At 38.7% G+C, this 12,911-nt stretch overlaps 1 protein-coding gene across 1 annotated transcript in view; it reads left to right on the top strand.

Annotated features, from left to right (window-relative positions):
- LOC309708427 (cytoplasmic phosphatidylinositol transfer protein 1-like) overlaps positions 1 to 12,911 on the top strand; it is a 74,098-nt gene that overhangs the window by 53,981 nt on the left and 7,206 nt on the right. Inside the window, exons 2-5 of the mRNA XM_082536481.1 lie at positions 163 to 311; positions 3,940 to 4,028; positions 6,343 to 6,350; positions 7,761 to 7,832. Of these exons, the coding sequence (XP_082392607.1) occupies positions 163 to 311; positions 3,940 to 4,028; positions 6,343 to 6,350; positions 7,761 to 7,832 (318 nt within the window). The remainder of the gene's footprint in view (positions 1 to 162; positions 312 to 3,939; positions 4,029 to 6,342; positions 6,351 to 7,760; positions 7,833 to 12,911) is intronic.

Genomic DNA, 12,911 nt, shown 5'->3' with positions numbered 1-12,911 from the left:
TCAACTGGATATTTGCTTTTAGAAATAAAAAATAAAGTACGACTGGCTGTGGATGAACTTTTTCGGTGAGATCTTTTGTTATCAGTGTTTCTTTCTGATTCTGTCACAGTTTTGGTTGCTTCGGAGTGTGAACTCACCCTGTCTGTGCGTTTTGTCTTTTAGTACCGGATTGGGCAGCTGTACATGATCAGTAAACACAGCCATGAGCAGAGCGATCGAGGGGAAGGGGTGGAGGTTGTCCAGAACGAACCGTATGAAGACCCGGCACATGGCCAAGGACAGTACACAGAGAAACGAGTCTACCTCAACAGGTCAGTGGAATATTCTCCTGCTAGTTGAATGCCCGACATGTGATTAATTAGTAGTGTGTGGGCTACTTTTATATGCTGGCCACCATTAATCTAATCTAATTTTCATTTGGTCTCCAACCAGTTCCTGAACATTTCTGTTTGCTGTCTTTCTCTGGCAGAATCTTCTTGCCCACAGAACATATTTTGTTTGTTTGTTTCAGAAATGGAACGAACAAATTCAATCCCTATGGTTGAATATTTACAGAAAAGACTACTCAGTGAATGCAATGAATCAAAATGAATCAAAAACTTCCCACACTGACTGGCAGAACTAAACTCTGTAGAAGTTTACCAGAAAGCCAAATGCTTGTGGGATTGTTGTTTTAAAGGCTATTCTCGCCACCTGGGACCTAATTCCCTGTTCCTAAATGCAGTCAATCCAAAAAAAAGCAATGCAGGGGTTAAAATCGTGATATAGTTTAACAAGAAATACTTCAAATTGCCTAAACACCACTTGCAGTGTTTCCTGGTGATGAACTATTTGCTTATATTTACAGCATTTCTTCCCGATGACACGAGTGCTTGCAGGATGTGGTAATTTCAGGTAATTCGGTAAAAAATGATTAGACCTAAAATTGTTCTTGTTTGTCTGAGGCAAAGATGTACAATCTAATCACAATGGCCTCTGCATCGAGAAGCATCGAGAAGCATCAAGTCCATTCATTGTATCTTTGGTTGTTTAATGACAAGACTGGCAGTATTGTTGTTAATTTTTTTATTTTAATGAATGATTAATTACTTATTTGTTATAATGAATTGTCATTTAAATATATATAATTATTATTACGAATTAAAATGAAAGTTAGCAAGAAATACATTATTAAAAAATATGACAGAGCCTAAACGAGGTCAAGAGAGAGAAAATGGAAGAAGGCAGAGATGCTGTAGGCCATTTGTCTGAGCACAAATACCCGTGTCAGCATTCGCTATGCCAGGGAACTAATTATGTTGAGTCAGCACACCTCTGCTCTGCAGAGGAAATGAAGAAGGCAAAGGCAGCATACAGAGATCGTCTGGATCTCCATTCAGATATTTTCAGTCGGTTTGCTTTGTATTGAACTAGAAATTTATATAGATAAATTGAGTATTTTGAGCAACAGTGTTCAGGAAGACACTTGCTTGGAGCTTTGTTTAAACAGAAATGAAAGGCAACAGTTGCTTTGTACAAAAAAAAAAGACCTTAGGCTATAATCTTCATTCACACTGTAAGGTGGAGCAGTTCTGTGAAATTTTTGTGAAATTTTGCCAATATCTAAGGAGCGATATTTACTCATTTCAGAGCAGTTCATTCATGCGCACCAACAAAATTGTCATTCAGGCAAGGAGAAAAAAGAGGGACAGAATTGTATTCTAAACACTTAAACTCTCAGCTTTGATGGATGTTTGCATTTGCAGTTAGATGGAGATCTAGAAAACACTAACCTTTCCACAGCAGCTGACATTTTGATGGAGTGAAATGTATGAGTGCGTAAATGTGTGTCTGTGTTTGGCAGAATTCAAAAGCTCCACATATTGATGATGAACATCCCTGTGGTTTAATTCGAAACCCTCACTTCTCAATGGAAATAACAGCTGCGTTCCTCTGTCAACCACTCAAGCTGCCTTTTATATCTCTGTCTTACAATATTTGTAGTGAAAAAATGATCAAGGAATTCTTACTAGATGGTGCATAATCATGGAAAACAACTGATGTGCTTTCACATGAAGTGAAATGGCATTCTTAATTTATTGCCTTAAAACAAACAAACACACAAACCTGGGTAATATCAGCAGAACCCAACAGTGTAAACATGTAAATAAATAAGTAAACAAAACCATTGTTGGGGAAGTCTGTTTGTGTTTTGGTTTGGCTCTACTACCAAATGCAATAAAATTCCCTTCAGGCGTTCTTGAGATATCAAATTGACCAGAAGACATAAAAAAAACTAATCCACAAGTAATATTGTTATATTTTAATGATGTTCTTTGTATAAACGTGGTAAGCGTGGCAAGAAGAAACTGCATGGATGGAAGTTAGGCTTGTATAGAATCAACAACATAACTTTACTATAGTTAACTACTGTTCTGTTTACCTTAACTGGTCATCCATCTGGAGCTGCAACAAGTAAACATTAACTTTAAGTCACCAGCAGGGAATCAAGCTGCCAATCTGTCACACTTTAACCGCCTCATTAGCCCTCACAATCTGCTTCACACAGTACTTTACTATTTGGCCTGATCTCATCTCATGAATACTGTTTTCCTTGTTTATTATCATTATTATTATTGTTATTACTATTACTATTGTTAAAGTTGATTGATTATGAACAATTGTTACCATTCCTCAGATGCGTTCAGATAAACCGGGATGCTTTTTTAAAAAAATAAATAAAATAAAGCAGACATCCATTACGCTCGCACGTTTGGCAACATGGGCTGGCAAAGATCTTTACAAGAAGAAGAAGGAGGGAATAGGAGAACTCAACAGATGGAGGTGTAGGAGGGGTGTCAGTCTCTTTGTTGGAAGAGAGAGAGAATATCTGGCAGCATTCACAAATTTATATTCACAGCAGTCACGTATTTCACGGAGTGCCATTTTTGTCCTGTTTTGGAGAGTATGTCAGTCAAAGTATGTGGCGGCTTTCCAAAGTACATAATCGAAGAAAAGTGAATGTCAAGCACAGACATGCATTAATAAGTCTCCCGAATACACATATTGGTAGAGTACTGAAACGGTGACCTCATGCTGGATGATACAGAGATTAAAAGTTTCAACAAAGTGCTTTCAGGCTCAGAAAACTCATATGTCTGCCGCTACAACTGATAAATAGTGCGATATTTAATAAATTTTTGAGAGTTTATATGACTATTTTGTTTGTGGGATAAGTATGACACTACCTTGACATAATTTAACCTGCATTAGAAGCATCCTGCTGATTCCTTGTGAAAAAGGGGGGAAAGCCAGAAGTAGCTTTATTAACTCAGATTAATACATTAGTGAAACAAAGCTGTGAGATGTTTCAAGTCGGAATAAGTTATCCGTCAGTGTCGAGGATTTGAATTGTTGAAATGTCATGAAATAAAATTATTATGTTGTAAAATTATGTTGCTGCACAGCTCACGAGAAAAAGGGAAGGCACCACTTGTTTTTTCCTCATTGCTGCCATTAATGTGTCTTTTGGTCCCTTTAGGTCCTTAAAGCCCAACTGCTTCAGCCATCCTTGGAATGAATGTGTTTAACTGTGTGTATATATATAAAAAAAAGAGAGAGCGCTCCTTTATAGACCACATTTATATCAGCAGCATAAATTGTTATAACTTTTTTTTTTGTCCGTATGTTCTTTTGTTGGTCTTTTGGTTTCATTTATTACATTAGAGTGGCTGAAAATCCTAAGCTGCCATTTGTACTCCCCTCAATCAAAGCTTTACAGAAGCACTCTTTTATTCAACTGTTTTATTCTGCGAGTCCATTTTCCTTTCATGCGTAAAACAAGTTTTTGATGATTGCTGTGCCAAAGGAAGCAGTTTCAATCTTTCAACCTCCTTCACTAACACAAGCTCACAGTTGCGCTCCACATCTGTCTTTGTCTCTCTCAATGCCTCTCTGCAGTAAATTACCCAGCTGGGCTCGAGCAGTGGTTCCTAAAATCTTCTATGTAACAGAGAAGGCATGGAACTACTACCCTTACACCATAACCGGTAAGTAAACCGTCTAAAAGTATTTCTCAGGATGTCATGCTGTTCACAGCTCATGCTATATCAAGAATTGAGTTAGCTGTTGTAACTGAAGGAGGCCTACTTTTGCCTTCTTAATACTCTGTGTTTAAAGCCTAGAACTACAGTCAGATTGTAAGCACAATATTTCTTTTAAAGGTCAGCTTCTCAGGACTCGCCAGCTACTATAAACACTTGGCTGCATGTTTTAAGTGAACTGGAGGAGTGTGAAAAGAAGATATAAAGGTTTAAGAAGCTTGGAGATAAAATCTGGTCCCAGATTGTGAATCTTTAATGGACAGTTTTAATAGATTGTGCAAAAGCATATATCCTTTTTTTTAATGTAGGTAAAAGTCACTGAGAGCCCAAAGAAAGCTGAAATTACAGCAAAAGTAACATAAGTAAAGAAACAAATACAACCGATATTCAGTGCAGGTGAACACAAACATCCAATTCATTTGCATTAACACATTATTTAAATAATTTCTTGCCTTAAATTTTTATTGGACTCAAACTTATCCGTCATAACCAACTCTAACAGTTTCAGGTCCGTCTGCGGATTATTCCAGAAAAAGGGAGCAGCATATTTAAAAGCCTTCTTTTTCCATTCTGACTGACACAATTTCCAGAAAGACCAATAAAGACATGTTCATGCAGCGTATAAGTTTAAAGCAGCAATTTTTCTGAGTATTCGAGATTTGGATGACTTGATCTGTTAATTAGTTGTGAAAGATTATATGAACCCCTGTAGATGTAACACAGTCTGAGGCAGCAGTGCCAGTTAAAATCTGCAGCCAGGAGACTTTCATTAAAATCGCAGGTTAGTGGTTTGTTACAGATTCATAAAAAGTCCCCTGAAAAGTTGAAGTTTGAGGCAAAGAAATTAGCCTGGACCTCAACATTATTGAAGCAGTGTGGGATCAGCTTAACAGAAAACAGAACTAAAGGCAGAAACATCCAAAGGAGAGATTTGAATGGCTGTCAAGAAGCCAGGAGGACTTTTTTTGAAGACTACTTAAAGAAATTACAAGAAAACCTACCTAAGAGAGTTCAGGCTGTGCTGTGGTTATACCAAATATCGCATTTCAAGCTAATTAGAATTGTAGAAACTCTCTTTTTACCTTCCATTCATCAGGTGCTGGCATATCCCAGCTGCCATATGGTGAGAGGTGGGGCACACTGTGGCTCTATCGCAGGGCAATCATTCACACTCATTGCCAATTTAGAATACCTACGTAACCTAATCCCATGCATGTGTGGTTGTGTGGATTTTCTCTTTGAACTCTGGCAACTGTACCTATTTCCCATTTTCCTTACAATATATAAAGAAATGAGAGTTGGATCAAGACTTTTGCACAGCACTGTAAGAAAAAGCGAATAAGTGGTCAGAGCCATCAAAGTTACTATGCAACCTAACTCGTAATTTATGGTCAGATTCCAGCAGCTCCATGTGTAATCTCTGAAGGACATTTGGAGGTTTCACCACATTAAGGCTTATAGCAGATTTGGGCACAGTGATCATGAGCTGGATGCAGTGACTTTGGAAATAAGCGCTTTTATAGCAACTTGAGCAAAATGCTAATTCAGTGTTAAAGGTCGGTGACTGCCATAGATGAAAGATGAGGGAGGATTTTCAGTGTTGATCAATAAAGTGCAATCTTAAACTCTATAAAAGGTGAAGGCATTTACATGGGACAGCATCTTCAGTCAAAAAGCAAACTGCAGACATTGTAAGTTCCTGAGTGCCCTTAATGCCTCCACGCAACATTCAAGGTCAACCAGAATGGGATGTTACATCAGTGACAGCGTTGCAGCTTTCTGGTTGCCAGTGTTTCAGTTTGGTAGCAAAACACAAAACTATGTAAAAAAGTATGAACGTGTCACTCATTCACGCGTGACCACGTTTAAATCTGCATATAGTTACATGCTTACAGCCGCCAGTGCTTTTTATGCGCATTGAGCACAGCGGTGGAATAAGCCAATATTACCAATATTACGAGCAAGCAGTAATCAGGAGTCCAAAGATCAGAGGCACAGTGGCCAGAACAGAACATTTCTGTGATGCTTTAATGATTCTGATCATTAAAAAGCGGTGTTACAAGATGATGAGGACAGATTAAAGGGAATGAAAACACACACTCTAGTGAGGAGGGATGATTTGGGTTTTCAGATATTTGACAGACATTTTTTATATGTTGTAGCCTTCACTTATATTCTTTGATGTTGTGTAACTGATTTTGCTTTCTTTTGTGTTCTCCCATGGCTTTGACCCGATGTCACCTCATGCATTGTTCTGAAGAATACACTGTAAGTATCCTCAATCATTGTGGAATATTATTGTGGAAATATTAGGAGCTAATTGAATATCATAGAAGGGGCAAACATTTATGTTTACCTCACCGGTAGATTTCAAACAAAGATCTTTTTTCTCCATTTCTTTTAATTAATAGCACATAGAAAAATTGATTATTAAGTATTGTGTACTTAATAATAGGCCCAGCAGAGACTCAACTCTGGCCCTTTGAGCTTTAGAAATTGTGAAGAATTGCATAGATTTTTCCCTTTTCCTATTGATTTAGACCTCTCCCTGCCACTGAAATTCATACTAGACCAAAGTAAATAAGTAATACATAAACAATGACAATAATTTGATTGTTTGTTTGTATTTTACAGTGAGTTCACAGGGGGAAGCATTTTCCCGGAGTTAACAAAAATTTCAGCACTTTTTTTAGTAGCTTTAGCAATTTATTACATAGTTTTACTCGTGAAGTCTGGTCCACTCAAGATCAAAGTGAGCTGTATGCGGCCCACAGTGTGAAATGACTTTGACATCCCTTCTCTAAATTGTGTCTGCTCGTCTTTCATTTCAAACATCTGACTGCTTGTAACATGTCAAATTGTAGAAAAATGCCAGAATTTACATATTAAAGAATTTTCCGATTACTGATTATGCAGTCTTCTGCTGTATGCAGCGTAGCCGCAGTACAGTGGTGGCAGCTGAGTTCTGTCAGAAGGGTTTGTTAGTCTCTGCAATGATCAAAACAACTTACATAGCAACCACACACACAAACACACACACACGCACTAAGTTTTCCCCAATAATCAGAACGGCCTCTGTGACCCATGATTAACCTTGATACATAATTTAAAACATATGAATGTGATTAGGCTTAGCTATAGGGCTTCTGTTATGCAGAGGGAGAAATGTCAGTAGCGTGAGTCACGACACTTTTGGGTGTGGGGATAAACGGGGAAAGAGGACAATGTTGTGACAGCGAAGGAATGCTCGATATTGTCTATGTGCATGTGTGGGAGCGTACTGTGCTTATGTATGAGTCAGTGCAAATACACCCATGCAAAATGAGTTTTTAAGCAGGCTAGCAAAATTGTCTTGGTTTTTTTCACTTTTGACAGGGAGATTTAAGTACTGCACTGCTACAGCTCATTTTAAACTATACAGTGATAAACATACAAATGGAGAAAAAACCTTCCCAACTCAGACACGGTGCTCATAAAAGCACTTGAGGTGTTACAGCAAGGCACGTATGAATATGTTAGCCTCATGAAGAACAGACTTCATAAGCTCGTTGCTTCTATTTTTGCTCAGCTTTGGAATGCAGAAGAATAATAAAAGCAACACCGCTTCTGTTAAGGACATTAGTTGATGAATTTGTCTTTACAAGTGATTAAGCATCTTTTTTCTTTCTTAATCCACAGTGCTCGTTCCTGCCCAAGTTTTCCATCCACATAGAGACAAAATATGAGGACAACAAAGGATGCAATGACAATGTAAGTACATGGTGTGCAGGTGTGATAGGAGCTTTGAACTGTGGTTTGGGTGTTTCCTTTTAGTCACATGCTGAGTGGAACACAGTATAGTATGACTGCTCTGTACATCTGCAGTCTGTTGCATGAATGTCTCTGCAAGCAGATGGACGCCTCCTGTGTTCCTCCTCCAGATGGTCTAAAGGCAAATAGTTTTCCATGCTGCAGAGATTTTAAAGTGTTTTTGAGGCAAACTTGTGATTTTGGGCTATACAAGTTATATTGATTTGACCTCATGATGTGTTATTAGTAATGGCCTTGTGTTCCGTTACTTCTGGGCTTTCTGTTCTGATATAAATACTGTAGCATATGCACTTTGGTGACCCATAAGCAGCGCAATGGAACAAAGTAGAAAATGAAACTTTTAGTTTTATCTTTATCGTGAAATGCACTGTTTGTGGTTTCCCAGCGAACACCCATACTGCTGTCAGCCCATATGCCCAGTCAGTTAATCAGGCAGGCTCTCACTCCCACGCAAATCTTTCAGCTTAATGTAACACTGCTGACTGTTTGCTCTCTTTCTCATAGAGAAATATGTAAAGCAAGATAACCCTGTCTAAGATAAAATAGCACATAAAAAACAAGATCTCTACAAAGGCTATATGAGTAAAATTATCCAGGCAGATCTGGCAGCAAAGACTCTTTCTGTGCAATCCCATCATGTAATAATGCCAACAGTGCATGAGCCTCAAGAGTCTGCCAAAAAACGGCTCCACTTGTTGGACACCTAATTTCATTTGGGTTGTTGGAATTGCTAACTCTCTGTATTCCCATTTATATGGGTATTAATCATCAAATGAAAGGCTGCCAGTGCTCAGACATTAGGAAAAAGAAATCGTGGAGTGGTGTGCTACATACAGATAGTTTTAAATGTATTGTGGTTACTGGTAAGCAGGTTAAGATCACTCGAGTTTTAAAATGATGTGTGGTTTTTGCGATGTATACGTAGAAGATGGTTCCTAGTGCTTCAAGTGCTTTGTTTGTGTCTGAGACAAACCACACTTGTACCCTTAAAGCAGGAAGACGGAAATGACCAGACTGTCAGTGCTCATTGATGCATGCATGAAACGTTAGACTGATGCTTGCTTCATCTGACAAGACAAAGTGATAGACCAAAGAGTTTTTAAATGAAATCTAAAGAGCAGAAATCGCCTTCAGCAAGTGCACTTTGTGGATGAAAACTAAGAGAAATCACAGTTGTGTCGGATAAATATCTGGTTTCAATTTGAAATGCCTGTGGACACACACGGACACACACGCAGATTTAGCACTTAGATTTAGTAATGGAATAAAACAGCTTTGCTACTTTGTATAACGTCTTTAAGGCAAGTAAACAAGGGGCTTTGCATTTTTTATGACAAACAGTAACCAGTCTGAGTTATGTATGTTTCTATAAAGGATGCTGTGAAATGATAAGAATGCAGCTGCTTTGGTGTGTGTGTGTGTGTGTGTGTGTGTTTTTAAGACTTCAACAAACCTTCCCCCACCCATAGTCCAGGGGTGGGGGAACTCCAGGCCTCGAGGGCTGGTGTCCTGCAGGTTTTAGATGTGTCCTTGATCCAACACAGCTGATTTAAATGGCTAAATTACTTCCTCAACATGTCTTGAAGTTCCCCAGAGGTCTGGTAATGAACTAATCATTTGATTCAGGTGTGTTGACCCAGGGTGAGATCTAAAACCTGCAGGACACTGGCCGTCGAGGCCTGGAGTTGCCCACCTCTGCCCTGGTCCAATCTTACGACATAACTTGCATTTGTCCACTCAGCTTGTTGTTTATAAACTAAGCTGAAAACATAGTGAAAGAGAGGAAGGCCAACTGCATGAATATGGAGGAAGCATGAATGGAAACAAAAAAGGAAAAGCAAGGAATCTTGAAAGTTAGAAGGACAGGAAATGAGTAGATGTGCCTGGACAGAATGCACTCGTTGAATTGAGGGTGTGGTAAAAGAAAATGCATGAGAGGTTTCACACAGGGAAACTGTAACCATAATAAGATCATGCAACAAAAAGAAAGAAAGAAAAAAGATACAGATATGATTGAATCAGGGCTGAGCTCAAGGAATGTAGACTTTGGGATTGCCCAAGTTACAACACATCTTATAACAAATGAAACATGCTCATGTCTCATAAAGTCTCATGAAAAATAGAATACAGCTGGTTAATGTTAAGCAGAAATAAGCAGTGTCTTCGCCAATGTTAAGCAGAAATAAGCAGTGTCTTCGCCATTGGACAGAATGACAGAGAAAGTGTAAGGCCATAAGTAGAGCTATGGCTTTGCGATACACTTAAATCTTGGGCAGTGATATATTTACTGTTTGTTGTCATCTCTTACCCCCTCTTTCTGTACTAAATATACATTCAGTAATTATGCTAATTATTTTTATCCACTGAAAATGGGAGACTATACATTTAAAAAGGTTGTACTTCCCAAACAGTTAATGTAATGTGTTTGTAAAATCCAGGGAATTAAACTTGAGAGCCTGAGCTTCAATCACATCTTAATGATTTGAATTGAAAATCCAGCCTTATTCTTGATGGATAAGGCTTGTGCTATTATCATTATTAATATTATCAAAACAATCCCATAAAAATAGGTCTGTAGGTTCCCAGTCATTCAGGTCACAGGAGTCTTAAGTCATTGAACTGAATTCATTTGGACTTCTTTATATGTTTGTGAAGTTGTTTTTTTATCCAAGTCATTGATGACTCTCAGGACCACGTCCGAGTTGATACATGAGACTCTTCATCAGCTTGTAGAACTAAAGAAGGGTCTCAGATGAGAGGTAAAAAGTCTTCATTCAATACCATTTGTTAGTGTATCTAGAAAAAAAGATTAAATGTTATTTTCTCATAGCTAAAGACGTACCCTAAGTTTATTAGAGTATTTTGAGTATTTTCCTTGCTTATGTTTATATTGAAATGGTCTCTTAAGAGTTTTAGGTGCTGGTGCTGCATCAGTATCTTTAAAAATATTCAGCATCGAGTGAAAAAAAACCCCCCAAAACATTTCACTCATTCATTACTGCAGATGTTTGTTTATATTTTGCAGAGTGACAAAGTGCAGCTATTTTTCCTTCTTCTCATCTGTTGACACAAATCAATTTCCTGTCACTTCTTTTATTGCTTTCCCTGTCTGTCATTATCAGAACAGTTTCAGAATGTAATTGTAACCTTGGAATTATTTAAGTGCCACAGTGTCTAGTTTGTGATGTATCACAGTGTTGCTGTTGTAGTAGAAAGGACTATTTCTAGAGGTCAACTCATTATTTATCAAGCTTTTGATTTTGTTTCACACAAATTTTGCAGCAAGATGCTCACAAGCTCTGACTGTAGAAGAACTGATAAATCGACAAGTAGATGCATGCATAAATTGCAGTGTATTATAAACTAACTGCAACATCCCTTTATTCAACATGAGAAATAATGACCGACAGCAATAAGAAAGCAACACAAAGAATGAAGGAGGGCCGATGACTTCTCAACATTTGATGCAGTTATTGGAGTCAGCACTGGCAGTGCTGCAAAACATGGGAGAGAGCGCCCCCTACTGGTTATTTAGACAATAACATGTGGTTCAAGTGATGAGGCTTTAGAGCAGGGGTGGGCAACTCCAGGCCTCGAGGGCCGGCGTCCTGCAGGTTTTAGATGTGTCCTTGATCCAACACAGCTGATTTAAATGGCTAAATGACCTCCTCAACATGTCTTGAAGTTCTCCAGAGGTCTGGTAACGAACTAATCATTTGATTCAGGTGTGTTGACCCAGGGTGAGATCTAAAACCTGCAGGACACCGGCCGTCGAGGCCTGGAGTTGCCCACCTCTGCCCTAGTCCAATCTTACGACATAACTTGCATTTGTCCACTCAGCTTGTTTATAAACTAAGCTGAAAACATAGTGAAAGAGAGGAAGGCCAACTGCATGAATATGGAGGAAGCATGAATGGAAACAAAAAAGGAAAAGCAAGGAATCTTGAAAGTTAGAAGGACAGGAAATGAGTAGATGTGCCTGGACAGAATGCACTCGTTGAATTGAGGGTGTGGTAAAAGAAAATGCATGAGGTTTCACACAGGGAAACTGTAACCATAATAAGATCATGCAACAAAAAAAAAGAAAGAAAGAAAAAAGATACAGATATGATTGAATCAGGGCTGAGCTCAAGGAATGTAGACTTTGGGATTGCCCAAGTTACAACACATCTTATAACAAATGAAACATGCTCATGTCTCATAAAGTCTCATGAAAAATAGAATACAGCTGGTTAGGGCTGCTCAATTAATCGAATTTTAATCACGATTACGATCTGGGCTTTCAACGATCATTAAAAATGACTGAGCCGATTATTAGCCCCTCCCTCATTTATCCGCGACACCTTAAAGGCCGGTCCGTGAAAATATTGTCGGGCGCAAAAAAGGTTGGAGACCGCTGATTAAGAGGACCCGAGGGAAGCCCGGAAAGCTAAGCAGAAGTTATTTGGAGAGGAGAGTGACTGCCGCTGGTTGAAAAGAGAGGTAAAAAAAACTTCAGTGGTGTTGCACACTATTTTATATTATTTTTTAAAGTTGTTGTTAACCCTTTAAAGCCGGTCAGAGCAGCACGCTCCGTGTTGTGTAACTATTTTTAAATCCCCGTAGAACCGGAACCGTGTAAGCTAGCGCAATAATTTGTTTTGCATATGAAACCGGAGGAGTTGTACTTACATCTGATGCCATCAGCTTGTCCTCGGTCACAGTTTCCTTCCACATAAAGCTTTGCAAAAACTGCATAAAAAGCTCTTGCAGGAACAAAAACACAATATTCCAGAAACACGCTTTGCCTTCCTATCAGCTGTTCGTAACACTTCCCACAGTGAAACAGACGTCAGCGCGAACTGTATGTCTGCCATTTCCTGGCCGAAACCGGAAGTGATGTCATTTTTCGCGGAAATCGTAGTTTTTTACTTGTAGGCCTTAAAAGCCTATACTGGTCATGTTTGACCTTTCTGAATAGTTGCTGGGATGCTTAGAACTCAAATTGCACTGCTGGAAATAGTTTATTTTGATGCACAT

The sequence above is a fragment of the Aulonocara stuartgranti genome, assembly GCF_965226115.1.
Source record: "Aulonocara stuartgranti genome assembly, chromosome: 6".
Classification (NCBI taxonomy): Eukaryota; Metazoa; Chordata; class Actinopteri; order Cichliformes; family Cichlidae; genus Aulonocara; species Aulonocara stuartgranti.
This window is presented reverse-complemented; position numbering and strand designations above follow the sequence as displayed.